This window comes from Mesocricetus auratus, unplaced genomic scaffold, assembly GCF_017639785.1.
Source record: "Mesocricetus auratus isolate SY011 unplaced genomic scaffold, BCM_Maur_2.0 Super-Scaffold_100004, whole genome shotgun sequence".
NCBI classification, from domain to species: domain Eukaryota; kingdom Metazoa; phylum Chordata; class Mammalia; order Rodentia; family Cricetidae; genus Mesocricetus; species Mesocricetus auratus.
The window spans coordinates 93,769,625-93,797,612 of NW_024429189.1; the positions used below are offsets into that span (position 1 = coordinate 93,769,625).

At 45.2% G+C, this 27,988-nt stretch overlaps 1 protein-coding gene across 1 annotated transcript; it reads left to right on the plus strand.

Moving 5' to 3' along the window:
* Positions 1 to 263: 263 nt before the first annotated feature.
* Positions 264 to 27,778, plus strand: Snrnp200 (small nuclear ribonucleoprotein U5 subunit 200). Its single transcript, XM_005068579.4, is given in 46 exon segments — positions 264 to 428; positions 862 to 1,025; positions 2,082 to 2,253; positions 3,932 to 4,124; positions 4,744 to 4,799; positions 6,631 to 6,729; positions 7,645 to 7,797; positions 7,953 to 8,052; positions 8,314 to 8,450; positions 8,887 to 8,970; positions 9,050 to 9,223; positions 9,714 to 9,851; positions 10,232 to 10,387; positions 10,963 to 11,133; positions 12,026 to 12,219; positions 12,402 to 12,525; positions 12,990 to 13,139; positions 13,492 to 13,602; positions 14,286 to 14,417; positions 14,574 to 14,762; positions 15,057 to 15,254; positions 15,848 to 16,000; positions 16,115 to 16,195; positions 16,471 to 16,554; positions 17,141 to 17,247; positions 17,564 to 17,682; positions 17,958 to 18,112; positions 18,202 to 18,391; positions 18,542 to 18,715; positions 19,966 to 20,126; positions 20,489 to 20,701; positions 20,703 to 20,717; positions 21,024 to 21,215; positions 21,310 to 21,488; positions 21,640 to 21,791; positions 22,659 to 22,767; positions 23,594 to 23,702; positions 24,089 to 24,278; positions 24,368 to 24,532; positions 24,694 to 24,815; positions 25,062 to 25,205; positions 25,300 to 25,476; positions 25,761 to 25,921; positions 26,002 to 26,083; positions 27,175 to 27,267; positions 27,369 to 27,778. Coding segments are annotated over 46 exon segments (6,411 nt in total). The 5' UTR covers positions 264 to 383; the 3' UTR covers positions 27,513 to 27,778.
* Positions 27,779 to 27,988: the final 210 nt, after the last annotated feature.

Consider the following 27,988-nt stretch of genomic DNA (forward strand, 5'->3'; position numbering starts at 1 on the left):
TGCCTTCCTGCCTGCCTGACGGGACCGCTGGGCTGAGAAAGCAAAAGTATTACAGAAAGGACTTTTAACACCACACTAAAAATGGTTTTGCGACTCTGCAGTTAAGTACAGGTCCTCGGAACCCTAGTCCGCAGGAGCGAATGTTTCGTAGGCACACGGAATCCGTGACCCGGATGTACTTTTGTCGACAAACTCCAGTAGCTGTGCGTATTTACCGGAAAGTATCACTTTTAGCGTGCGTCCCGGAAGCGGAAGGGAGTCCGTTTCTTTTCTCTGTCCCGCACGTTTGTCCTGCGTCGTTCCTGCTGGGCCGGCGCGGTTTGTTGAGGCGGTTCGCAGCGTGTGGAAGAGCGGAACCGTGAGTTCCCGGAGCCTCGGCAGCCATGGCGGATGTGACTGCCCGCAGTCTGCAGTACGAGTACAAGGCGGTGCGTAAAGTCCCGGCGGAGGGCTGCGGGTGAGGGAGGCCGTAGGTAGTCACAAACACGGACGGAAAGTCTGATCTGGGTGAAGGCTGTATTAAAACACGACGGAATAACCCTAGTGGGGGTTTAGGGCGCGTGAGGACTCGGGAGGTTTTTTTCCCCACTCTCCTCATCGCTAAACCGCCCCTTTCTACTCGTTATTCTCAAATCTGCTCAACACTTTACGTAATGTGGGTTATTGTGGATGCTGTAAGGAACGTTGATCGTTCACTTCACCAGACAGTCCGGTGCTTGTGCGTAGCGTTATATTAAACTGTTTCTTCTTAAGGGAATTATTCCTTTATGCCAGCATTTTTCCATCTTCTGGTGTCACTGGGATAACAGGAATTGAAACTATTTATGTAGTTAAAGTTTTGATTAAGTATGATCTTTTCAGAACTCAAATCTTGTGCTCCAAGCTGACCGTTCTCTTATTGACCGGACCCGCCGGGATGAACCGACAGGAGAGGTTCTGTCCCTGGTTGGGAAGTTGGAGGGAACCCGTATGGGAGATAAGGCTCAACGGACCAAACCACAGATGCAGGAGGAAAGACGGGCCAAGTAGGTACCAACGGGATGTTACATTTTCCTTGTACTCTAAAGCGCATCTTTAACATTTGAGCAATAGTTTTGATGAGGTACCTGTGGACGATCAGAGGTGTTTGCACAGCACAATGAAAACCTCTTCAAGGTTTAAAGCTTCTTTGGACTTGGGAGCAATGAAGTGGAACAAAAATCTCGTAGTACCTTTTGTTTCTGATTCATAGGTAGATGCTAATTTTCTTCAAGCTATATTTTTCTTAAAACAGTTGTTTTATTTTTAATCATGTGCATGTTTTATTTTTTTTCCTGTGTGTGTACACATGCGGGCACATGCCTGTAGAGGCCAGAAGATAGTTTGGGAACCCAGGAACTGGAGTTTCAGGCAGTTGTGAGCTACCCAGTGTGGGGGGCTGGGAACTGAACCCTGATCCTCTGCAGAGGCAGTATTGCTCCTAACTACTTGAGCCTTCTCTCCAGCCCCATCTTCAAGACCCTTGTTAACCTTGTCGCAGCAACTCAGCCCCACCACCACTGTCACAAGCCTCTTCCCCTAACTCCCTCCAGTTGTTGTCTACTTCCTGATGCTTTTGTTTCTCCTGTTTTCATTTTGGTAGATTCATTTCAAAAGTTGCATATTCTCCAACTGTGTTTTTTTTCTCCTTTCTCTCTCTGTGAAGTCTTAACAGCCCCCAGGCCCTGTTTAGTTTGAGTGGTTATAATTGAGAGTTGTTGAGATTTGAGAGAATTGTTAAATTTAAGACGAAATATTATTCCTTGCTCCTTCACTTTTCAGAGTCTGGCTTCTTGTCTAGTTATTTATTGGGAATCATAGAAGTAGATTGCCCTGGAGCCTAGCCTCTCTGATTAGTAAAAAGTTAAAAAAAAACCAGTTGAAATACCATTATATTGTTTCCTCACGAGGATAAAGAAATACTTCTTCAAATGATTAAGGTCAAGTGGAATTACTTATTTTGACTCATGTTCCTTCTTGCATGTATTGGATGCACAGAATGGGTAAACTTGGCTTGGGGATGGAAAGTTCTCCCATTTAGCATCGTATCCTGTGTCCATTAGGAGAAGAAAGCGTGATGAGGACCGGCACGACATCAACAAGATGAAAGGTTATACGCTGCTGTCAGAGGGCATTGATGAAATGGTGGGCATCATCTATAAGCCTAAAACTAAGGAGACTCGGGAGACCTATGAAGTGCTGCTCAGCTTCATCCAGGCTGCTCTTGGAGACCAGGTGAGGATGGAACCAGAGGATGAGGCCTTGTGTTTGGAAAGAGAAACGGTGATACACAAGAACTTTGGTTAAATTATTAGTTACATATATTTATTCTGTGTGTGGAAGTCAGGACTACTTTCAGAGTTGGTCCTCTCTTTACTCTGTGTGGGACTCAGAGATCAAACTTAATCTGTTGGCCTTGGTGGAAAGTACCCTTAACTGCGGTGCCATCTTGCTAGTCCAATCAGAAGAATCTTAACTGCATTTTCCCAGCAAGGTGCGGAGGGCAATACCATTTTGCAGAAATGGCTAATACTTCCTGAGCACTTAGTGTCTATAGAACAGAATGTTTACTATGAATATGTGGTATTAACATTCATTTTTAATTTTATAGGAAAGAGACATGAGATACCTAAGTCAAAGAGATAGCATTTGTCAGTCGGAATATAAACTCAAGTGGTCCCTATCCAAAATCTGCCCTGAACCTTGCACACTTAGGATTAGATTGGGAGCCTTTATGAGTTCTTAGTGAGGTGGGGAATAGAGGATGTGTGAGCCAAGAATTAGTGAAAGTGTGACGGGATGGAGGAAGGCTTCTGAGTGCCTTTATCACATAGAGAAGTGTGGCAAGCTTGCTTCTGAAGACCACCTACCTAGTGCCCCCACCTACTACTTGTGGGGTCTGACTCCAGGATCTCATTCCCCCCCTTTTTTTTAAAAGTTTTTCAAGACAGGGTTTCTCTCTGTAGCTTTGGATCCTGTCCTGGAACTCTCTCTGTAGACCAGGCTGGTCTTGAACTCACAAAGATCTGCTTGCTTCTGCCTCCTGAGTGTTGGAATTAAAGGAGTGTGCCACCACCGCCTGGCTTGATCTCATGCATTTTAAGCACATATGGTACTACTGTGTTAAAATCCTCAGCAGCTCCTGATAGTCTTTAATTTTTACATTTTTATTATTTTTTATTTTTTATTAGTTTTTCAAGACAGGGTTTTTCTGTGTAGTCTTGGCTGTCCTGGAGCTCGCTCTGTAGACCAGGCTGACCTCAGAACTCACAGAGATCCACCTGCCTCTGCCTCCTGAGTGCTGGGATCAAAGGTGTGCCCCACCACCACCCAGCTGTCTTTTTAAATTTTATTTTGTTTGTGTGAGACAAGGTCTCATGTAGCTCAAGCTGACCTCAAACTCACTGTGCATTCAAGAATAACCTAGAGCTTCTGATCCTGTTGCTTCTTCTTCCCAAGTGCTAGGATTACAGGCTCATGCCGCTGTATCTTGTTGGTGAGTGTGGTCAAAGCCTAGGATGCTGCAGATTTTCTGTTTTTTTCATGTGTATTTCCGTGTGTGTGCACCTGAGTGTGTGTGTGTGTGTGTGTGTGTGTGTGTGTGTGTGTGTGTATGTATGTATGCATGCATGCGTGCATGCATGCACACACACACGCGCAAGCAGTGTTCTTGAAGATCAGAAGGCATCAGATCTGGAACTGAGTTATGATGGTTTTTTTTTTTTGAGCCATCTTGTGGTGTTGGGAATTGAACCCAGGTCCCCTGCAAGAGCAAGAAGTGTTCTTAACTATTGAGTCACCTTTCTAGCTCCTATAATTTTAAAGATACATGCTTCTTTGTTTCCTATTGTCACAAGTCTGGTCAGTGTCCTACATTTCATTGTAGTAAATGTTGTTTGTATTTTATCTTTAGCCTCGTGATATCCTTTGTGGGGCGGCTGATGAAGTACTGGCTGTCCTGAAGAATGAGAAGCTTCGAGACAAGGAGAGAAGAAGGGAGATTGACCTGCTGCTTGGTCAGACAGATGATACCAGATACCATGTGCTAGTGAATCTGGGCAAGAAGATCACAGACTACGGTGGAGACAAGGAGATCCAGAATATGGGTACCTGAGCCCTTTGTGTCCTCATCCTGTTTTGTAGTGGTTGTTGGCCTTTCTTAGTGAGCACTCAGCATCATTGTTAAAATTTCAGAATAGCATTGTTTCCATAACCTATCTTATGTTGTTTGAAGAGAATGGCTAATATGCCAGATATGTTGGCACAGGCTTATAATTCCAGTAAGTCAGCCTGGTCTTCATAGCAAGTTCTAGGATTGCCAGGTCTCCATAGAAAACCCCATCTTGTGGGGGGAGAGGGGCAAGAGAAGGAGAGGGAGGGAGAGGGAGGAGAAAGAACTAACAGGCACCAGAATTTCTTGATTCCAGCAGCCATTTCTTGGTTTTGGTTGTGAACCTTATTGTTTAATGGTTGAGTTGTCTTTTCAGCCCTGGCTGCCATTTCTTATTCTGACTTCTGTGTAGAGTGTGAGAAAAGAGCAGAGAGGATTTAGGAGCTGAAGGAGCATAACAATTCAGGTTGGCAGGTTGGAGAGTCGTGGGTGCTGGTTTTCATGTTGTTTAAGTCTTGTTTCCAGCCTGAGAATAAGCAAACCAGGTCGTCGAGGAAATGGGCTCAAGTGTTTCCACTAATCACTGCCCTCTTTGTAATTCCTTATCATCTCAGATGACAACATTGATGAGACCTATGGTGTGAATGTACAGTTTGAGTCTGATGAGGAGGTGAGTGACTAAGTTTTGTGAAGTTCCCAAGGTGATGGGAGCTGGTTCCATGTCCCTTGATACATTTTATAGTGTTTTGTGTTCAACTTAGAAAATTTGTGTTTTTGCTTGAAAGGTTATTGTGATTAACTTTAGTTTTTTTAAGTTCATTTAAACTAGAAGATGTATGTTAACAGTTTATAATAAACCATATAGAGAGACCAAAAAACTAGGGAGAAGGACTAAAAAATGCCATCGTCTAGGTACAACACAGCATTGCAATTATGAGCTCACAGCAGCTGCAGTTACTTACTTTGGGCCTACAGTAGTCAGTCAGGGATGGGGGAAAACCCCTACTCCTTAACTGCCTATCTAGTGGTTTTTGATACATTATAGAACAGATGTCATTGTCTTCAGTTATATAACTTCTTCCAAGTCTACTTGTCTTTGAGGGATGGCCTCAAACCCTTGGTCACACAGACAACCCTGGGTCACAAAATAAACATGAATGTGAAAAACAGATGTGTAGGAAAGAGGGAGACAGTGAAGTTAGAAGGGAGACGAGAGGATGGTGGTAAGATTAATCAGTATGCATTGTATAAATGTATGAAATGTCCTAGAACACATCTTCAGTGAAGGTGTGTCCTGCTATAGTGTTTTTACTTTATTGTAGTAATTTACTATGTTTTTAGTTCTGTGTCAACTGCTGGTTTCAAAAGGAAGCATATTTACTTACCTAGGGATATGGACCTAGTTTGTACTTGGCTGTTTAGCAGTTATAGCAGATACTGGGGTTAGTGCTTGCCACTTTTTAGATTATAACTAAATAGGAATGAGTGGGACCATTGATAAAAGCAAAACAGAAACATTGAACCAGAAATGGTAGCAAGATGCCTACAATCCCAACAGTTGGGTGGTTGAGGCCAGCTGGACTACATAGTGAAATTCTGTCTCTAAAATGTAGTTTAGATTTTTCAGTGAGGGAGCTTGTGTTCTAAAATTTGTGACCATACAGGAAGAAGGGTTGATACTGGAGAATCAGAGGGCAGAGCACTGATCTGAGAGCCAAACAATCTTGTGTTTGAGCCCGTATCTTGGTCATGTCACTTTGCCTCAGTTTCTCTTTTAGTAAAAGAAGATTGATATAGATGGCTAAGTCCCTTCCTACAGAATAGTTAATTGGTAGTTTAAATTAGGAACAATCTGACTCAGGATTTCTTGTTCATAGCAATTTATTTAATAAATGCTAATTATTGAACTTGATGTTTTAAGGAGACTCCACAATGTGAGTATATGCAGCGGTGAGCAAACTAAGTATGGTGTCTACATTTCTGGCTCACAATCTACTTTCTTGTGTATGCATCTTCACAGCTCTTCTGTTAGCCAGTAGTCTTTTGTTTTGTTTTGTTTTTTGAGACAGGGTTTCTCTGTGGCTTTGGAGGCTGTCCTGGAACTAGCTCTTGTAGACCAGGCTGGTCTTGAACTCACAGATATCCACCTGCCTCTGCCTCCTGAGTGCTGGGATTAAGGGCTTGTGCCACCAATACCCGGCTTAGCCAGTAGTCTTAATTTGAGATTATCTGTAGTTCAGAAAGAACATGTGATCCAGGTGTTTGTCATGTGGCAGCTAAAGTAAGAAACAGAAAAGAGAACAGACACATCTAATAAGCCCATTCCAAGTGGTCATTCCACTGATGTTCCTGGAATATGGGTGATTCCGCTTCCAATACACAGTTGGTTTCACCCCAAACCACTGTTCTAACCACAGAGCTCACTTAGAGTGACAGAAAGACAGGCTCTATGACACTGAACCAGCTCCACGTCTGTATTGAGACTGTGGTTGTCTCTGTAGGAAGGCGATGAAGATGTGTATGGAGAAGTCCGGGAAGAGGCGTCTGATGATGACATGGAAGGGGATGAGGCTGTTGTGCGCTGCACCCTCTCAGCTAACGTGAGTGTGGTCTCTGTCCTGCTGTCAGCTGGCTTATTTCTGGATGTATCACCTCCTCCTACTAAAAAGCTCATTGGACCGTAGTTGTGTTGGGGGGGCCAGGGAGGGTTACTGGGGAATAAACCTTGGGGCTTTGGGCATGCTAGGGAAGTGCTCCACTGCTGACCGGTTCTCATCTTTTCGGGTTTAGAATTTTGCTGTTTTGAGACAGGAGTTTGCTCTGCAGTCAGGCTGTCATCAAGCTTTTGTGTCTTGCTCTCAAGTTCTGGGATTATAGGCATGCCTTTGCTTGTCTTCCAGATTTCCTTTTGATGGGTATTTGATTTAAAAAAAAATTGATATGTAGATAACACTGCATTGACAACAATATTATTTTTGTTTATTGTCTGTGGGGGTTGAACTTAACTTTATGGTGCATGGTGAATGCTCTAACACTTCACTTGAGTTACATAGTTCCGGGCTTTAAAGAAACTTTAAATTTTTTATTTTTATTTTGAGAAAGGACCTCACTAAGCTGCCAGGCTGGACTTAACACTGTTTAGTCCATGCAAGCCTGTGCCACTAGCCTCTGTGTGTGCGTGCATGTGTTCTGAGATAGAACTTGCTGGGCAGCTCAGACTGATCTGGAATTTGGAATCTCCTGCATCAGCCTCCTCAGTGCTGGGATTACAGATGACCCATGAAGCTCAGTCTGAGCCTTAAACATTTAACACTTTAATTTTCTTAGGATTTTAGTCACTGCTACTCTTCCCATATGTGGGTTGATGATGTCTTAGTATGTGTGCTCCTGGATTCAGCGTAATAGTGCTGTTTCCCTCTGGAAAGGCCTTAGAAGGTAGCCTATGGGATGACAGGTGACTTTGTTGCAGCATGATGAAGAGACCTAGTGACCCAAGTGTTTGCTTTCCTCCTTAGCTTGTAGCCTCAGGAGAACTGATGAGTTCAAAGAAGAAGGATTTACACCCTCGGGATATTGATGCATTTTGGCTGCAGCGACAGCTCAGTCGTTTCTATGATGATGCCATTGTGTCTCAGAAGAAGGCAGATGAGGTGTTGGAGATTTTGAAGGTATGGCCAAGAAGATATTTCTGTTCCGTGTGCTTGTCAGAAAGGGTTAGTGTTTACAAGGTAGCTATGCTTACTGCAATACCACTGATGCAGGGACAGTATTTGAAGTAGCAGATGGCTGTGTTCTTATTGTTGGTATTATTTGTTCTCTACAGACAGCAAGTGATGATCGAGAATGTGAGAACCAGCTGGTTCTGCTCCTTGGTTTCAATACTTTTGACTTCATTAAAGTGTTGCGGCAGCACAGAATGATGAGTGAGTAGTTTGCGCACTTTTCTTGTTTGCTTTCTGTGTGTGTGTGTGTGTGTGTGTGTGTGTGTGTGTGTGTGTGTGTGTATACATTCAGTTGTGTCTAGATTGTGTGTGTGTCCATGTGTCCATCTACATATTCAATTGTGGATGAATTGTGTTGCTTATTTGGCTCCAACATTTACCTTCTTTTTGCTCAGGAATAAAACTTGATTTTATTTCATTTTCTCTTTCCCACCTTTTTTCTCTCCCTGTCATGTTCGGCAGTTTTATACTGTACCTTGTTGGCCAGTGCTCAGAGTGAAGCTGAAAAGGAAAGGATCATGGGAAAGATGGAAGCTGACCCAGAGCTCTCCAAGTTCCTCTATCAGCTCCATGAAACTGAGAAGGAAGACCTGATCAGAGTGAGGGCTGGTTTGTTTTCTTTCTCACTTCTCTTTCAGTGTCTGAGGTAATAAAACATAGCTTTGAGTTCTCTGGAGTTTGTCAGGGTGCTAAGCAGAGTGAACACACTCATTGTTATGGTTGTGACTCTGTCTTCACCTAGCACCGTGGGGGCCTGTTTATTACAATCCAGGAAAGGAACATGTTTGCTTAATGTCGAGCACAATACTTGCATGGTTTTGGTGGTTAATTGTTGACTGTCTACTTTTGTCACACTGTTTAGAACATTGCACCTCATTGTTCCCTTTCTTGTGGTTTCTTGCAGGTCTCAAAATATAGTGATATCTGTGGGTTTGGGGAAACATGAGTTAGCAGCTGTGAGTGAAACTCATCCCAGAAGAGACAGTAACCTAGGAGAGTGATGATCATTATACCTTTTTTCTTTCCCTGCTTCAGGAAGAAAGGTCCCGGAGAGAGAGAGTCCGTCAGTCCCGAATGGACACAGATCTGGAGACCATGGATTTGGACCAGGGTGGAGAAGTGAGTGCCGGACTAGTCCCAGGCTGTGGTGGATGGAAAGCTCACCTGCTCAACCTGTTACTGTTTTACCTGTTCCCAGGCTCTGGCTCCACGGCAGGTTCTGGATTTGGAGGACCTTGTTTTTACACAAGGGAGCCACTTCATGGCCAACAAGCGTTGCCAGCTTCCTGATGGATCCTTCCGCCGCCAGCGTAAGGGCTATGAAGAGGTGCACGTGCCTGCTTTGAAGCCTAAACCCTTCGGCTCAGAAGAAGTGAGTGAATTGCTTTTTTCAACTTGTCTTTCTCCTTTCTTCCAGTTTGGCTTTTAACCATTGACTAAAATTTTACCTTGTCTCAAGGACAATTTATTCTAGAGGCGGAAACTGTTCCATAGTTTTTCCATTCTGAGCCAAGGAACCAATACTGTTCTCTCTGGCAGGTTTATGATGGAGAATTATGAGCAGTGATTGCCAGGGAATGAAATTATGGGGAATCACAAAATGGTAATCATGGTAATCTTGTAAGAACAGTTATCTTGGGGACTGGAGATGGCTCAGAGGTTAAGAGCACTGACTGTTCTTCTAGAAGTCCTGAATTCAATTCCCAGCACCTACATGGTGACTCACAACTATCTACATGTGACATAATAAATAAATAAATCTTAAAAAATAAAAGAATAGTAATCTTATAAGAAATCTTACAAGAATGAACAGTCTGCTGAAGGATACTATAGTATAAAGTGCGGAATATTTCTTCTTCCAGCAACTGCTTCCTGTGGAGAAGCTGCCAAAGTATGCCCAGGCAGGATTTGAGGGCTTCAAAACCCTGAACCGGATCCAGAGTAAACTCTACCGTGCTGCCCTGGAGACAGATGAGAATCTGCTGCTGTGTGCTCCTACTGTAAGCATTGCCCCACCTGCTTTTTCTGTCCCAGAATGTTTTAGTGGCTAGTTGAATCTTAATCTTTAAATCAGGCTTTATCCTTTTTAGTTGTTTTGAGACAGGGTCTCACTATGTAGCTCTGGCTGTCCCAAATCTCACAGTATAGGCCAGGCTGCCCTTAAACTCACAGAGATCTGCCTGCCTCTGCCTCTGCCTCCCAAGTGTTGGAATTAGAGGGGTGGCATACCATGCCTGGCTATTCTCTATTCTGTTATGGAAGACATAGAATAATTCAGTGGTCAGTTCTCTCTTTCTCTTAGTGTTAGCCCATGAAAGTTAGGGTAGTAGCCATATAGTTTGTCAGAGATGAACAGACTTTGTCTCTGACCTGCCTCTAGGGTGCTGGAAAGACCAATGTGGCCCTGATGTGTATGCTCCGAGAGATAGGGAAACACATTAACATGGATGGCACTATCAATGTGGATGACTTCAAGATCATCTACATAGCTCCTATGCGGTCCTTGGTGCAGGAGATGGTGGGCAGTTTTGGAAAGGTAAGTCACAACTTCTCTAGAAGATACTGGCTGCAGATGTCCATGAAGTAGGGAGAGGCCTATGTATCACTGTTTCTTTTGTTAGGGAATCTGGATATCTGGATTTTTTTTTTTTTTTTTTTTTGCCATTTGCAAGGTAGAACTTACCCAAGTGATTTCTGAAGCAAAAATGTATTGTCCTCTCTTGCAAGGACTCCATTTTTCTTTGATCATCTCCTGTGATACGGTTGAGCTTGTGGGTAACAAGTAACAACTCCAGTTCCACTTTTCTTTTTTTTGGTTTTACGAAACAGGGTTTCTCTGTATTGTTTTGGAGGCTGTCGGTCCAACCCGACCTCGAACTCACAGAGATCCGCCTGCCTCTGCCTCCCGAGTGCTGGGATTAAAGGCGTGGGCCACCACTGCCCGGCCCCAGTTCCACTTTTCTATGTGTTCATTTTCCTTTTCCATCAGGAGCTTCTGGTGGGCCCTTCCATCACTGCCTACCAGACTGCACACATTAGGCAAGCTCCCTGTGTCTGAGCTGCACTTACAACCCCATCACTTGTTTTGCTGATGACCTTTTCTTCCTCTAGCGCCTGGCCACATACGGCATCACTGTTGCTGAGCTGACTGGAGATCACCAGCTGTGCAAGGAAGAAATCAGTGCCACACAGATCATCGTCTGCACCCCTGAGAAGTGGGACATCATCACACGCAAAGGCGGGGAGCGTACCTATACCCAGCTGGTGCGGCTCATTGTCTTGGTGAGTGGGGAGGGTAGAGGGACAGAGAGACTAAATATGCTCCGGGAATGTTTGCTGCTCTTGTTGGTGGGGCGAGCCTGGGAGAGCAGGGCCTATAAATGAGGCAGGCTCAAGTATCACACAATAGCCAACTCTATTCAGAGCATCAGACAGTTTATACTCTGAGGGTTAAGAAGAATCACACGAGCCGGGCGTTGGTGGCACACGACTTTAATCCCAGCACTCGGGAGGCAGAGGCAGGCGGATCACTGTGAGTTCGAGACCAGCCTGGTCTACAGAGCGAGTTCTAGGACAGCCTCCAAAGCTACAGAGAAACCCTGTCTCGAAAAACCAAAAAAAAAAAAAAAAAAAAAAAAAGAAGAATCACACGAATAAGGTATTCGGTCACAAGGGTAAGCCACACAGTAAAAAGTTTGCTAACCCTTCTTTAGAGCCTTGATCCTCCATGCCTCTCCTACGGCAACCGGGACAGCTGCTTCCTTCCTAGGAGTGCCAAATCCCTGGCCTGCACACTCCTTTGCATTCCATTTTCATTTCCACATCTCCATGCCTTCTAGTGCTTACTATATCTGAGAAGCACTGCTGTTGGCAATGTGACCTATTGTAAGTGAAGCCTGGTAGTTTTTGTTCTTGATGAAAAGACCTGCCCAGAAGCGAAGGCCTGTTTGATACAGCCTGGTCGGAACCATCATCTGTTTGTAAGATTTATGGTAAAATGGAGGACTCACAAGTGCCTACATAGTTTACACTCAATGCTAATTCCTACTAGAAGCTGTGTCTGATTTGAGGCTCCCTTTTTTGTCTTCATTAGTTATCTTAGGCTATATACCTCTACAGCAGACTCTCAAGGGAGGAGGCTATATCTCTGGTTTGCTGTCTTTCATTCCTTTAGGATGAGATCCATCTTCTGCATGATGACAGAGGTCCTGTCTTAGAAGCTTTGGTGGCCAGAGCCATCCGAAACATTGAGATGACCCAAGAAGATGTCCGACTCATTGGTCTCAGTGCTACCCTCCCCAACTATGAAGATGTGGCCACCTTTCTGCGTGTTGACCCTGCCAAGGGTCTCTTCTACTTTGACAACAGGTATAATGTGTTACCAAGGCAGACTTCCTGTCCCTTCCTTTCTCTAAGGGGCACACTAAATGAGTTTTAGGGGTCCTGCGTGTATTTAAAAATCATTATTGATTCTAGGTCAGTGGAAAGTTACTTTTTTCCCACAGTATTCTCTGCTGGAAATCTCATTTGTATAACTGTTGAACTTCTAGCTTCCGCCCAGTACCTCTGGAACAGACATATGTGGGCATCACAGAGAAAAAAGCCATCAAGCGTTTCCAGATTATGAATGAAATAGTCTATGAGAAAATCATGGAACATGCTGGAAAAAATCAGGTCTGTTGATGGTTTTTGAACGTTTTCTGTTTTTGACATAAGCAAAATTGACAAGATAATAGCGTGAATCACCAGTGATCATAAATGGATTAGTTTAGTTTCTCATCTTTAAGACTGTTATTATCCTTGGTAGATTCCTTCCTCTTGAGTTGTTCTGTTTTGTTCTTTGACACATGGTTTTGCTATGTATCCTGGGCTAGGCTTGAACTCTCTGATTAGTCAGACTAGCCTGGAACTTAGCCACAACCTCCAGTGCAGAAATTATAGACGGAGTCACCATGTCCAGCTTCCCTTTGGGTACCATCAGCCCTGTTAGACTTTTTTACAAACCAGCATTGACTCCTTTTCTAAACCATAGCTTCTGGCTATAGTGGAGCAGCCTCTGCTTCCTGCAGCGTGTGCCCTGGTGCTATGAGAGCAGCTGCTGAAGGTACATCCTTTAGCAACAGCCTGATTCTCCTTAGGTGCTGGTATTTGTCCACTCTCGGAAAGAAACTGGGAAGACAGCCAGGGCAATCCGTGACATGTGCCTGGAGAAGGACACCTTGGGTCTGTTTCTTCGAGAGGGTTCTGCCTCCACTGAAGTCCTTCGTACAGAAGCAGAACAGTGCAAGGTAAGAAGAGGTCACCTGCTTCTCGGGCTTGTGCCTGGTGACAGGTTCCATATTGTTGGATAGATTCCTTTGGGATTATATACACTGAGATGACTTAGTGGATATAAAGTTTCAAGCCTGATGGCCTGGGTTCAATCTCAGAGACTCACATAACGGAGGCAGAGAACTGCCTCACACAGGTTGTTCTCTGACCTCCACACATATCACACACAGTCATAAAAACATAAGTATGTATATTTTGTAAAAAGTTACTATATGTGGTTTTGGGGGCTCCTGTGGAAAGGTTTCCTTTGGCCCTAGAGGAGTCCCACAGGGAGGCTGGCCTCACTTTGTGGTCTTTTTCTGTTCACAGAACTTGGAGCTGAAGGATCTTTTGCCTTATGGTTTTGCTATTCATCATGCAGGCATGACCAGAGTTGACCGAACACTTGTAGAGGATCTTTTTGCTGACAAACATATTCAGGTGAGGAGGAGAAAAACTTGAAAGAGCAGGTGATGTAGACTTTAGAGCATCCAAAATGTCAGCAGCTCTGCTCATACTGGGATCCTTAGACTTTTTTAAATGATGTACTTTTATGTCTATGTCTGTGTGGCTTGTATGAATTTATGTGCACCACATGCATGCAGGTGCTCTCAAAGGCCAGAGGAGGGCACTAGATTCCTGGAACTGGAGTTAACATATATTGTTGTGAGCAGGTGTGGGTTCTGGGACTTGAATCCCATTCCTCTGTAAGAGTAGTACATGCCCAGACTTTGATATCTGGACTAACTAGCCCAGGCTGGAAGATTGTGGGATTCGTGTTGTCTCTCTCAACACTTCATACATTGCATGAGGGAAGATGGATACTTCATAGCACTCTACACTACAATTCACAGGGTCAGGACCACATTCTTTCTCTCTTCTGGAATGGTGGACTTCCTGTGTCTTGTAACTAAGTTGATTAATACAAGTCTAAGCTTCTGACCTTGGTGTAATAATTCTTAAATATGTAAGGGACTGGAGCAACTCTTTTGCTCTGGTGTCACATGGAACTCTGAGACATACATCCATTCCTACCTCCAGTTAAGTTCAGAAGCCAGAGAAACCAGGAATGTGACCCTGCTGGGGTGGTATGTTTTCCTCATTGCCCTCCTTTGCCTCTTTAGGTTTTAGTTTCCACAGCAACTCTGGCGTGGGGTGTAAATCTCCCTGCACATACAGTCATCATCAAAGGCACCCAGGTGTACAGTCCAGAGAAGGGGCGTTGGACAGAGCTGGGAGCACTGGATATCCTGCAGGTACAGAGCCTCTGAGGTGATTCCCCATGGGATGAGCATCCTGTGCCTGGAGCACAAGGAAGTTGGAAAGATGGCAGATCAAGGCCAAGTTCTAAAGTGTGTAGACTCTTGTCAAAAGCTCTGCTATGACATTTTCTTTTATTGCTTCTGACATAGATGCTGGGCCGTGCTGGACGACCTCAGTATGACACCAAAGGTGAAGGTATACTCATCACATCTCATGGAGAGCTACAGTACTACCTGTCCCTCCTCAACCAGCAACTTCCTATTGAGAGCCAGATGGTATCAAAGCTGCCTGACATGCTCAATGCAGAAATTGTGCTGGGGAATGTCCAGAACGCAAAGGTAGGGCAGGCTCTGCCCTTGGCTTTACACTATTCTCTCAGTGCCTCAGGAGACTTGGAGTGGTGGATGTTTAGGGTCAGCAGCAGTGTCTCCAGCTCTTGGATTTGTGGCAGATAGTTCCTTTTACGTTTAAGATACTCGAAAGGCTTTTTAAATTGAAATACCGAAAACATCCAGAAGACACTGTATTGTGTGTCCTTGTGCTTGAGAATTAATGTCCAAGCTATCTGTGGGACATTTTTTTGGACATTAGCAGCTCTTCATTAATAGCTAACACAGTGAGCTGTCTTGCAGGATGCGGTGAACTGGCTGGGCTACGCCTATCTGTACATCCGAATGCTCCGGTCCCCGACCCTCTATGGCATCTCTCATGATGACCTCAAGGGAGATCCCTTGCTGGACCAGCGCCGACTAGATCTTGTTCACACTGCTGCCTTGATGCTGGACAAGAACAATCTGGTCAAGTATGACAAGAAGACAGGCAACTTTCAGGTGATTAGTGTGTGGTTTTTTTGAGAATGTTTTAGCAAAAGTTTAGGTCCTTTGAACTGTGTATTGCCTGTCTAATTACCTGTTGTCTAGATTGGGGATTAGACTGTGCTCTTTGAACTACGAGCTTGACTTCCAAATTTCTACTTACTTTAAATTTTTTATTATTTACTTGTGTGTGTGAGTGGTTTGCCTGCATGTTGGTCTGTGTACCTCAGGTGTACCTGGTCCCACAGAGATCAGATGAGGGCATTAGCTGCCCTGGGACTGCTGATGGTTGTGAGCCACTATGTGGGTGCTAGAAATTGAACCATAGTTCTTCTGAAAGAGCAGCTACCCTCACTAAACATCTCTCCAGCCCCTAGTTCTCTAGCTTTGAGCTGAGGTAGGTCATTGAGCTGTTTGATTTACATGTGCATCAGTTCTCCATGGGTCACTTTGTTGTGCCGTTTTCTTTTTATGTCTGTGTTGCTTGTTTTAGGCTGGCAATTGTACGACATGCAGTTCATCTGCTTGTAGTCTTAAGACAGCCACTTGATGCTAGACTTTGTGGGTGATCACTGGTCAGCCTTGTACTGAGTCTGCCTTCTTTCTAGGTAACAGAACTTGGCCGGATAGCTAGTCACTACTACATCACCAATGATACAGTGCAGACCTACAACCAGCTCCTGAAGCCCACTCTGAGCGAGATTGAACTTTTCCGAGTGTTCTCCTTGTCCTCAGAGTTCAAGAACATCACTGTGCGAGAGGTGAGCCTATGAGCATGCGGGACAGGATTTGGGACCCCTGCTAGGCTGTTAGATGACTTATTTCCTTGACCCTTGCCCTGTGAATTTTCTATAACCTGTCTTTTCTCTTGGCAGGAGGAGAAGCTAGAGCTGCAGAAGTTGCTGGAGAGGGTGCCCATTCCTGTAAAGGAGAGCATTGAAGAACCCAGTGCTAAGGTAAGCACGTCTTCACTTTCAAGCACGAACTCTTTCCACAAGAAGGACTTTGAACTTGATTACATGATAATTCTTTCTACTCTTTGGAAAGTGTTAGGTGTTGATCTATCATGTGCTCTACCACTGGCTGTGTCCCCACTCCCCAATTTTCCTTTTAACATGTAAATCAAGAACTCTGGAAGATTCTGTTGGCACCTGTACTAGAGCAGAAATGTAAACAATGTCTTGCATTGTCCCATGATTGGCCTTTGCTAGCTGTCCTTGCTTCTTTGCAGATCAACGTGCTTCTCCAAGCCTTCATCTCACAGCTGAAACTGGAGGGCTTTGCACTGATGGCTGACATGGTGTACGTGACACAGGTGAGGACAGTTGCACTGAGTGATGAGCAGAGTCCAGACAGTTCCAGAGCCTCTGTGCTGTGTGCCTAGAAGAAAGGAGGCCTGGCACTGCTGTTCCAGCAGGCCAGCTGCTTGCTGCACCTCACTTTGCTGTGCTGGTCTTGAGCTTGTGGGAAGGGCAGGCCTTACAAAGTATTAAGAAGCTCTGAAGGTGCTTGTAGAGAGAGCCACTGGGCATGTCACCTTCTCCATGAGAAACGACTTCCCATTGTAGTTGTGGTGTTCATAAAAAAATGACAAAATGCCAGGCGTTGGTGGTGCAAATCCCAGCACTCGGGAGGCAAAGGCAGGCGTATCTCTGTGAGTTCGAGGCCAGCCTGGTCTACAGAGCAAGTTCCAGGACAGCCTCCAAAACAATACAGAGAAACCTTGTTGGAAAAAAAAAAAAAGACAAAATACTTACTAACACTCTATCTTACCTGAACGGGTAGGAGACAGAAACTTTTGTTTCTGAATTGGTATGAGGAATTGCATCAGATCTTGAGATTATCAAGCTGTGGTAGGCAGGCCACAGAGGTTTCACAACGGGATACGTGTCTTTCCCCAGTCGGCTGGCCGGTTGATGCGTGCAATCTTCGAAATTGTCCTGAACCGAGGTTGGGCACAGCTTACAGATAAGACCCTGAATCTCTGCAAGATGATTGACAAACGCATGTAAGGGCTCAGTGAGCTAGAGGCTGTTGACTGTGAATTTGGGCCCTAGTGCATTTGGTTTCTGGTCCTGGTGGCTGAGATGTGGCATGAACCTGGGTGAAAGCTGGGAAGTGGAAGGGCCCTCTAGAATATAGGACTGGGGGGTTGGGAGCACCAGCCAGTATTGGCTGTCTGCTCTTTCTGCTGGCAGTTTCAGACATCTTCCTTTAATGATAGTGTCTGTGCGGCTATTCTAAGGTGTTGGAAGCTGTGATGAAGGCAGTTTGTTCACAACCCTACAGAAAGAGTGAACTAGCTGTGTCTCCTTTCTGAATAGGTGGCAGTCCATGTGTCCTCTTCGCCAGTTCCGTAAACTTCCTGAGGAAGTAGTGAAGAAGATCGAGAAGAAAAACTTCCCCTTTGAACGGCTGTATGACTTGAATCATAATGAGATAGGTGTGTGAAGTTCTTGTCCTGTCTTGCAACCCAGGCATCTTTCTCTGTTGGCCTTCTACTCCCCAGGTCCTAGGCCTTGGGCACTGGTACCCTATGCTTACTTCCTACAATTGTACAAGTTCACTCTTAATCTCACGACTTCACTGTTAGTACTGCACTGAGGCTGAAGTACCTGTCCACTGGTGTGGAATCCACGCCTTTTGCACAGTTGCCCTTGGGCCCTATTTGCAGATCTGTTGATTGGTCATACAGCAGCCCCATCGCTTGTCTCATAGGTGAGCTTATACGAATGCCGAAGATGGGGAAGACCATCCACAAGTATGTGCATCTCTTCCCCAAGTTGGAGTTGTCAGTGCACCTGCAGCCTATTACACGCTCCACCCTGAAAGTAGAACTGACAATCACACCAGATTTCCAGTGGGATGAAAAGGCAAGGCCTTGTTGGTTAGAGGGGCGGAGCTGGAGTTTCTGAGTTCCCTCATTGGCCCATTCTTATTTCTCTGGTGCTTGGGTTGGTAGGTCCATGGTTCTTCGGAGGCATTTTGGATTCTGGTGGAGGATGTGGACAGTGAAGTGATTCTGCACCATGAGTATTTCCTACTGAAGGCCAAGTATGCCCAGGACGAGCACCTCATCACATTCTTCGTGCCAGTCTTTGAACCACTGCCCCCTCAGTACTTCATCCGAGTGGTGTCTGACCGCTGGCTCTGTGAGTCTCCTGAGTCCCCTAGGAACATGCCTTCCTAGGATGGTAGTTGAGAGAGTGAGACAGACATAACCTAAGGTTTCTAGTATTCATGGGTGGACTGAGGAGATCTACTGGAGGTTGCTTCCTAGCCTTCCATTTCTTCCCTGACAGCTTGTGAGACCCAGCTGCCTGTCTCTTTCCGGCACCTGATCCTACCAGAGAAGTACCCACCTCCAACTGAACTGTTGGACCTGCAGCCACTGCCTGTGTCTGCTCTAAGAAACAGTGCTTTTGAGAGCCTTTACCAAGATAAATTTCCTTTCTTCAATCCTATCCAGACTCAAGGTAGGTGTTTGACGTTTAGATTTTTGGTTCCTATGCATGCCTTTTATCTTTCCCTCCCCACCAACACAGGGTTTCTGTGTATAACAGCCCTGGCTGCCCTAGAACTCACTCTGTAGACTAGGCTGGTTTCTAACTCACAGAAATCCCCCTGCCTCTGCCTTTCGGTACTGGGATTAAAGGCGTGCACTGCCACCGCCCAGACCATGCATGTCTTTTTTTTTTTTTTAAAGATTTATTTATTTTGTGTACAGTGTTCTGTCTGCATGTATGCATGCCTTCAGGCGAGATGAGGGCACCAGATCTCACTACAGATGGTTGTGAACCACCATGTGGCTGCTGGAAATTGAACTCAGGACATCTGGAAGAGCAGTCAGTGCTCTTAACCTCTGAGCCATCTCTCCAGCTCCCCCATGCATGTCTTTTAAGGTTATGTTGTGATAAGTGTGGGCCTGGAGCTTAGCAGTCTGCTGTGGCCTGCCAGAAGTCCTCATTCAGTGTCAGAGTGCTTTGCTGCTCTGCATATCTCCCTAATGAGGATCCGGAGAGTAAGGTCTTTCCATGGTGTGTTGTCAGCTCCTGCTCCGGGTGCTGATGCTTGTCCCTGATACTCCAGAGTGTGGCATTGATTGAGACCTCACTTCATCTTTAAAATACATTATGTCTGTGTTCACAGAGAGGCACTCTCGTCTAAGTACTAGGCTGAGTGCAGGGCCAATGTTGTCTCTCTTCCACCAGTCCTTTGAAAGGGTTACTATTTAGAGCCACAGTTAATTTTGCATTTTATGATGAGGGAACTGACGCATAGGAAGGAGCCCCAAAGAAACCAACTAGTAAATAATTGAGATTTGGTTTTTTAGTCCAGTCTTGATCCCAGGGCCTGCACTCAACTTTTGTATTTGAGTATTTCTAGAGAATATAGAGACTGCTGATAGGGCAGAGAAAGGTGTCCTGTCTTTTTTTTTTTTTTTTTTTTTTTTTTTTAATCTTGGTCCTTGAGAGGAAAAGATGCTGGGTTTCTTTTGCTTGATTTTTCTTCCCATAAATCTCCAGGGGATCTGAACCTGATCTTGGACTTTTTCCTTCCCTGATTTGCAGGAGAAAGTATGGTGAGACACAGCCAGCTGTGCCAGTGTTCCAGGCTTCTCTTTGTACTGAACTGATTGATTTTGTGTCTTATGGTGTTCATAATCTTGACAAATGATCTGTTTAATCCCTCCCCCAGTGTTCACTCTGCACCTTTTGGTTTCCAGTTTTTAACACCGTGTACAACAGTGATGATAACGTATTTGTGGGGGCCCCCACGGGCAGCGGGAAGACCATCTGTGCAGAGTTTGCCATCCTCCGGATGCTGCTGCAGAATTCCGAGGGACGCTGTGTCTACATTACTCCCATGGAGGCTCTGGCAGAGCAGGTGGGTAATGTGTTGTGGGACTGAATTTCCCAGAAGCCATTCCATCTGTGATTCCAGATAAAGGTTTTTCATATCTGACAGCTACATGTAATTTTTTAAAGAAAAGCTCCCCTGTCAACTTAAAAGCTTCTGTGGACTGTATAGTATCATGAATAGAGTGTAGTGGTATGTGATTGTCACCCCAGCTGCTTAGGAGGCTGAGGCAAGAGGTTCACTTGAACCCACAAGTTTGAGGTCAGCCTGGGTCCCCATCTCAAAACAAAAAAAGGAGTGTAAGGTATCTGGCTTTAGTTTTCCTCCCACCAAGTGAGAGATGTGCGTATGACTTGCTCTTCTTATGTCTCCTCTCTCTTGCCTGCTAGGTGTACATGGACTGGTATGAGAAGTTTCAAGACAGGCTCAACAAGAAGGTGGTGCTGCTGACCGGGGAGACTAGCACAGACCTGAAGCTTCTGGGCAAAGGCAACATCATCATCAGCACCCCTGAGAAGTGGGACATCCTTTCCCGGAGGTGGAAGCAGCGCAAGAATGTGCAGAACATTAACCTCTTCGTGGTGGATGAGGTCCACCTTATTGGGGGGCGAGAATGGGGTATGCTTGATTTTTTGTCATAGAGGAGGACTGGGACCCACACAGTGACTTTACATTGGGCCAGAGACTAGGGTCTTCACAAAGATTTCTGCCTATTGCCTTGTTCCAAAACGGTGACCTGAGGGTTTTTTGTTTTTTGTTTTTTTTTTTTTTTTTAATTTGCTAGAACTTTTAAAGAACAGTGTTGGTTAGTGAATGTTGTCTCTTGGGGCAGGGCAATGACAGACAGGAGAGCCCATAATTGGGACTATCAGGTGGTTCACAAAGGGAACCTGGGCCTGGAATGACTACTTCTGTTTTTCCCAGCCTGTCTTGGAAGTGATCTGTTCCCGGATGCGCTACATTTCCTCCCAAATTGAGCGGCCCATTCGCATTGTGGCACTTAGCTCGTCACTCTCCAATGCCAAGGATGTGGCTCACTGGCTGGGCTGCAGTGCCACCTCCACCTTCAACTTCCACCCTAACGTGCGCCCTGTACCGTTGGAACTGCATATCCAGGTAGGACCCTGTCTCCATTCCTCCATGACCTCAGGGATCCCTAGTCACTCAGGTCTAGTGACCTGAGTGTCTTTTCTTCTGCCTTTGTTTCCAGGGCTTCAACATCAGCCACACACAGACTCGCTTGCTGTCTATGGCCAAACCTGTGTACCATGCTATCACCAAGCACTCACCCAAGAAGCCCGTCATCGTTTTTGTCCCATCTCGCAAGCAGACCCGCCTCACTGCAATAGACATCCTCACTACCTGTGCAGCAGACATCCAGCGGCAGAGGTGGGGTGTGGTCTATAATTTCTGGGGTGGGTGGGTGAGTGAGAATCGTTATGTGAAGTTACCCCCGCTCTGTGTCCTGGGCGAGTGAGGCAGGGACTACGGCCGAGATCCATGGAATGCCTGTGACATGTGCTTGTTCTTGTTTGCCCAGGTTCTTGCACTGTACTGAGAAGGATTTGATCCCTTACCTGGAGAAGCTAAGTGACAGCACACTCAAGGAAACACTGTTAAATGGGGTGGGCTACCTACATGAAGGACTGAGCCCCATGGAGAGGCGCCTGGTAGAGCAGCTCTTTAGCTCAGGTAAGAAAACCTCATGACCCAAAACAATACAGAGAAACCCTGTCTCGTAAAACCAAAAAAAAAAGAAAAAAAGAAAAAGAAAAAACCTCATGACACCCAAAGCTATCACAGTTGTATGTACTAAACCTGAGGATGTAGACGACATTTCTCTACTGAATAGTACTCATTTTCACAATGCTAGCTGTCTTATCTCATTAGATTCCTGTTAGACAACTTATGATGTGGTTGAGAGAGATACCCTTCCCTGCTAGATTAGAAAATGAACAGGCATGTACGCTGGTCCCATTTCAGAACCTGATTTTCTGGGGTCATCGGCCAGTAAACCTTGGTTCTGTGTTGAGACCAGACTGGTGGGTTAGAACTTAAAAGAGATGGCTATGGATTTGTGATTCTCCTCTGGTTCGTTGCCTCTTGCTGGCTATCCTTCGTTGACCTGTGGCATTTTATGCATTGTTCACTATTCTGGCGCAGTGTGACAGCCTTGGTGCGGCTGATCCCACCAGTTGGTCACTCTTAGAGTCTGTCTGGTTTGGGTGTACTCAGAGTATGTTTGATTTTTAGCTATGGACTGAACTAGCCGTGGTTGGATTGGTGTTAGCTTTCACCATCAGAGGGCTGATCCACCAGGCAGTGCAGGTCTTTCTTTCCCTGGGTTGGAGTTCTCTGGAATTGCTTCGTTTCTTCTAGGATAGTCTCAGAGCAAAAGGCACCATAGTGCCTTTCACGGCGCTCCATTAGTGTCAGACCTTGTTCCCACAGTCTCATGCTGAGCTTTCAAATGTAGCAGAAGGTTGGCTGCTGCCTGCCTGTGAAGCAGATAGTTTCTGGGAGCCCTGGCTCAGTCTTCCTCTCCCTTTCCCTGCTCAGGGGCTATCCAAGTGGTGGTGGCATCACGAAGTCTCTGCTGGGGTATGAATGTTGCTGCTCATCTCGTGATCATCATGGATACTCAGTACTACAACGGCAAGATCCATGCGTGAGTATAGTTGCTGTGGACCTTAACAGATCTCCCTCCTACAATGAGTCTACATCTACAAGTACAATATAGGGAACCAAACATAGGGAAGAGTCTTAGTAGATCAGGGTTCATTTTTTGGCCCCAGGAGATAGATTTGCATTTGCTTTTTGGTCATTGTACCTCTCAGCAGTTTGGAGAGAGGAATTTACTGTTAGGAGGAAAGAGGCATGTTGTTACCTACTTTGTTGTGACAAGAAGTGCAAGGTTCAGTGTTTCTTAGAGCCTGAATAATTTATTCTTTTTCCAAAATGCAGATAATTTTGAAGTTAGTTTTGTGAGTTTAAAATGTCTGAATCTGGTTCTTGTTTTGGGCTTTAGATTACTTTTGTTTGTTTGTTTGTTTGTTTGTTTTTTTTGAGACAGGGTTTCTCTGTGTACCTTTGGAGGCTGTCCTGGAAATTTCTCTGTAGACCAGGCTGGTCTCCAACTCACAGAGATCTACCTAACTCTGCCTCTTGAGTGCTAGGATTAAAGGTGGGCACCACCACTACTTAGCTAGATTACTTTTTAATCTGTGAAACACACAGCCCTTAAGCTTGACTTTAAGTTTGGTCCTTTGACAGATGTCATTTTGCTTCTGGTCTTAGATAGGTTTTTTGGCTTTTGTTCAAGTTCATTAGTAACATTCATGACTCTTTGACTTAGAAACTAAAATAATGTGTAGGTAAGCAAGTGGAATGAGTCACTAAGCACACACAGGTTCATGGCCAGCTTTGCTGTAGCTTGACCTTATCTTATTACCTCTGCATCTTCCGCATGTTCCCTCATTCTCTTGTGCCACCAGCTATGTGGACTATCCCATCTATGATGTGCTTCAGATGGTGGGCCATGCCAACCGCCCCCTGCAGGATGATGAGGGGCGCTGTGTCATCATGTGTCAAGGCTCCAAAAAGGTCAGTTACAGGAAACTTTGAGCCTTTGAACAGATTCTTGAATGTTTTTTTTTAATGTCTTTAATACACTTTTCCATCCTTTCTGCTAGTTGCTTTTTTAATAAGCTAGAGTCACACAGAATTTTGTTCCTTGTTTTGCTACTGCAGGTGAGTCCTTGTCTTCCCACACTCATTAGTTGTTTTTCGCCATGGACTGCTTACTGCTCTGTGTGGCTTGGCATATCTCATTCCTGCTTTGTATCATGATACTCTTCTCTAATTGTTTCTTTATTTGGCTGTTGTGTATGTATAGATTTCACACAGATGCCATTCCCTCTTGGATTGCCCTTGACCCCTTATTACCATGTTGTCATTCTTTTTTAATGGCTCCCCTCCCCAATCCACAGGATTTTTTCAAAAAGTTTTTATATGAGCCATTGCCGGTAGAGTCTCATCTGGACCACTGTATGCATGACCACTTCAATGCTGAGATAGTCACCAAGACCATTGAGAACAAGCAGGATGCTGTGGACTACCTCACCTGGACCTTTCTGTATCGCCGGATGACACAGAACCCCAATTACTACAACCTTCAGGGTCAGTGAACTGAAGAGCACACACTGCCCTTGGAGGTTTTCAAGCCCGTGCCAGGCGGTATCCTGAGACTCCCTCTTACATCTCTACAGGAATATCCCATCGTCATTTGTCTGACCACTTATCAGAGCTGGTGGAACAGACCCTTAGTGACCTGGAGCAGTCCAAGTGCATCAGCATTGAGGATGAGATGGATGTGGCCCCTCTGAATCTGGGCATGATTGCTGCCTACTATTATATAAACTACACCACCATTGGTGAGGACTAGTGACACATGGGCTTCTGGAGTCTGTTGGGATGAGATGTGACAGCCAGTATTTGCCAAAGAGATGATACTGCAAGAAAGCAGTTGATTCTTGTTCCTCTGTTCCTTTTTTCCCACCATTGGCTCTTATCACATTCTCTCATCTTCTTTCAGAGCTCTTCAGCATGTCTCTGAATGCTAAAACCAAGGTTCGAGGACTTATTGAGATCATTTCCAACGCGGCAGAGTATGAGAACATTCCAATCAGGCATCATGAAGACAACCTACTGCGCCAGGTGAGGGCATTGGCTTTAGAAGATCATTTAAGAGTCAAAATTTGACCCATATGCCAAAGCACATGACTTCCTGTCACCCCATCCATTTCTCTTACCTCTCTGAACCTCATTCTCCCTTCCACACTTACCTACAGTTCTCCATCTTTCTCCCTCTAGAGTGCCTGGGCCACATGGTGTGTTCGGCCTAAACAGGTCTCAGGTAGAGTCCTCTGTTTGTCACCAGTTTTTTTTTCTTTCACGTTCCAGTTGGCTCAGAAGGTTCCCCACAAGCTGAATAACCCCAAGTTCAATGATCCACATGTGAAGACCAACCTGCTACTGCAGGCTCACCTGTCACGCATGCAGCTGAGTGCTGAACTACAGTCAGACACAGAGGAAATCCTTAGTAAGGTAGTGTGGGTAGCAGTTGGAGGCTCACTGGCCATAGGGACTTCAGAAGACTGGGTTCCCAGCCAATCTGCTCTTTTATTCCCTCTCCATACAGGCAATCCGGCTCATTCAGGCCTGTGTGGATGTACTCTCTAGTAATGGGTGGCTCAGCCCTGCTCTGGCAGCCATGGAGCTGGCTCAGATGGTCACCCAAGCCATGTGGTCTAAGGACTCTTATCTGAAGCAGCTGCCACACTTCACCTCAGAGCATATCAAACGTTGCACAGATAAGGTGAGCTAAGACCCGGAGTGTTGGGAGATGAGCCCGAGAACAGAAAGTCCTGATCTGCAGGTAGATTGTGGGGGCAAGTATTAGCAGGGGGAGCTGGCTCCTTTGAAGAAGTTCCATCTGAATCAAGATGCTGAGAGGGGCCAGAAGTGGTCTGTATTCTTTCTAAAGCTGTTTTTAGATGACTTGGCAGTGTGGGATGCAGAATGACTAGTTCTTTAGATCCACTGTTTACTTGCTTGTGGTATGTGTTCTCTGCTCCCCTGACCTTTGCATACCCACTGTAGGGAGTGGAGAGTGTTTTTGACATCATGGAGATGGAAGATGAAGAGCGGAATGCATTGCTTCAGTTGACTGACAGCCAGATTGCAGATGTGGCCCGTTTCTGTAACCGCTACCCGAATATTGAGCTGTCCTATGAAGTGGTGGATAAAGATAGCATCCGCAGGTGAGACGAAGTGTCAGGAGTCCTGCCCTGGGGTCTCTGTCCACAACTACAGTACTCATGTGTTGTTTTGCTTTCACCAGCGGTGGCCCAGTTGTGGTGCTAGTGCAGCTGGAGCGAGAAGAGGAAGTCACAGGCCCTGTTATTGCACCACTCTTCCCACAGGTATGTTCTAGCAGCTGGCTTGGCCCTGAGTCCACTTGAGGCCTTGTTCACTGGCTAGATCTTAGGTACAGGATACCTTTCCCACCAGGGAAGGGCAGCCTGGGGTAATGAACTCACAAGGCTGAGTATTTAGTCTCGGAACCATGGATTATTTTTTTGTTTGTTTGTTTTTAAACAAGTTAGATGGCTATCCATTGTTAAAAAAAACATCAGGCAATGTTTATCTGACTCTTAAGATACAGTTGTCTACAAATGGCTCAGTACACTGAACTGTTTTTTAAATACTTTATTTAACTTTATTTTATGTGCATTGGTGTAAGGATGTCAGATCCCCTGGAACTGGAGTTACAGACAGGTGTGAGCTGCCATGTGGGTGCTTGGGAGTACAGCCTGGGTCCTCTGGAAGAGCAGCCAATGCTCTTAACCACTGAGCCATCTCTCCAGCCCCGACACTGCACTTTTCTACTTAATCTTTCCTCAGTTATATTTCACTCAGGTTCTAGTTGCATGTTTTTAAATTAACAGAAAGGAAATCTCACCTTTTTGTGGGAGAATTGAAGGTTGGGTGCAGATGATAGATAAACTTCATGTACTTCTGTAGACAAATTATTCAAGTTTCTAAGGAAAGTGGCCAACAGAGAGGGCTTCTCCAGAGAGACAAGATATCAGAAGAGGCCCCACGGGCTTGCTCTGTATTCTCTCTGTTGCAGGTTCATCTCCACGTTAACATTTTTCAGCTAGCTTGCCTTGCACCTGAGTTTCTTAAGAACTTGAACCTTCATAGCTCCAAGGCTAAATCTCTAATTCATTTTAGATTCAATGATAAATATTAAATAAAAAAGGTGCCTTAGGTTATGGAAATGAAGCAGAACTGAAAAATTAGTCTGTCTACTTATTTGAAGACTTACGTCCTTAGGGGATATCTTTAGACTCCTTAGAAACTCTACCAAGAGTTGTGTTTCAAAAAGTCTACTCAACTGATTCAGGAGACCTTTAATATGAATTCTGCTACTCTGGTTCATAACTGTTGTCACAGTTGCTTGTAGCCATTGAGTTTTCTATTCCTAATTTCTTTGTTTTGGTCCCTGTAGAAACGTGAAGAGGGCTGGTGGGTTGTGATTGGGGATGCCAAATCCAACAGCCTTATCTCCATCAAAAGGCTGACCCTGCAGCAGAAAGCCAAGGTGAGTGTGTGCACTCAATCCCACATCTATCCCTGGGGTTTGACGGGTAGATTGCCTCCTCCCAGGTTCCTACTAACCTGATTTCTGCCTGTTCTCTTTAGGTGAAGCTAGACTTTGTGGCCCCAGCCACAGGTGGCCACAACTACACCTTGTACTTCATGAGTGATGCTTACATGGGATGTGACCAGGAGTATAAATTCAGTGTGGATGTGAAAGAAGCTGAGACAGACAGTGATTCAGATTGAGTGTGAGGCGTTCTCTCATGTATAGGGACATTGAACCTGGAAACAGGAATGTGGGCAGTTTGGGGGACTGGTTTTGGAGACCATGTCTGTCAGCCTGAGGTCTGGCCATTCAGGCTTCTGCTGCTCCCAGTCCACATGTAGTTACTTCCCACTGGGTCCAGTATTTTCAAGTGTCATGTCAAGTATAAACTGTGTACAGTAGCTGGAAGGCATTCTTTTTGTAGCTCCCTGAGCCAGACATTCTAATAAATGATTTGGAAAAACTATGTACTTAACAGAGATACTAAATTTTCTTCAACCCAAAGCCCTAACCAGAAATACTCTCATTTTAGCACTGAATCTTCCTACTGAGTATGTGGAGGACAAACTTGCCCTCTACTGAATAACAAAACAAAGCTTCTCTTTGGGCAGGCGAATGACCTCAGCCTCCTTTATAGATGTTGCTGAACAGTGGCAAAGTTAGTGGTTATGACAGC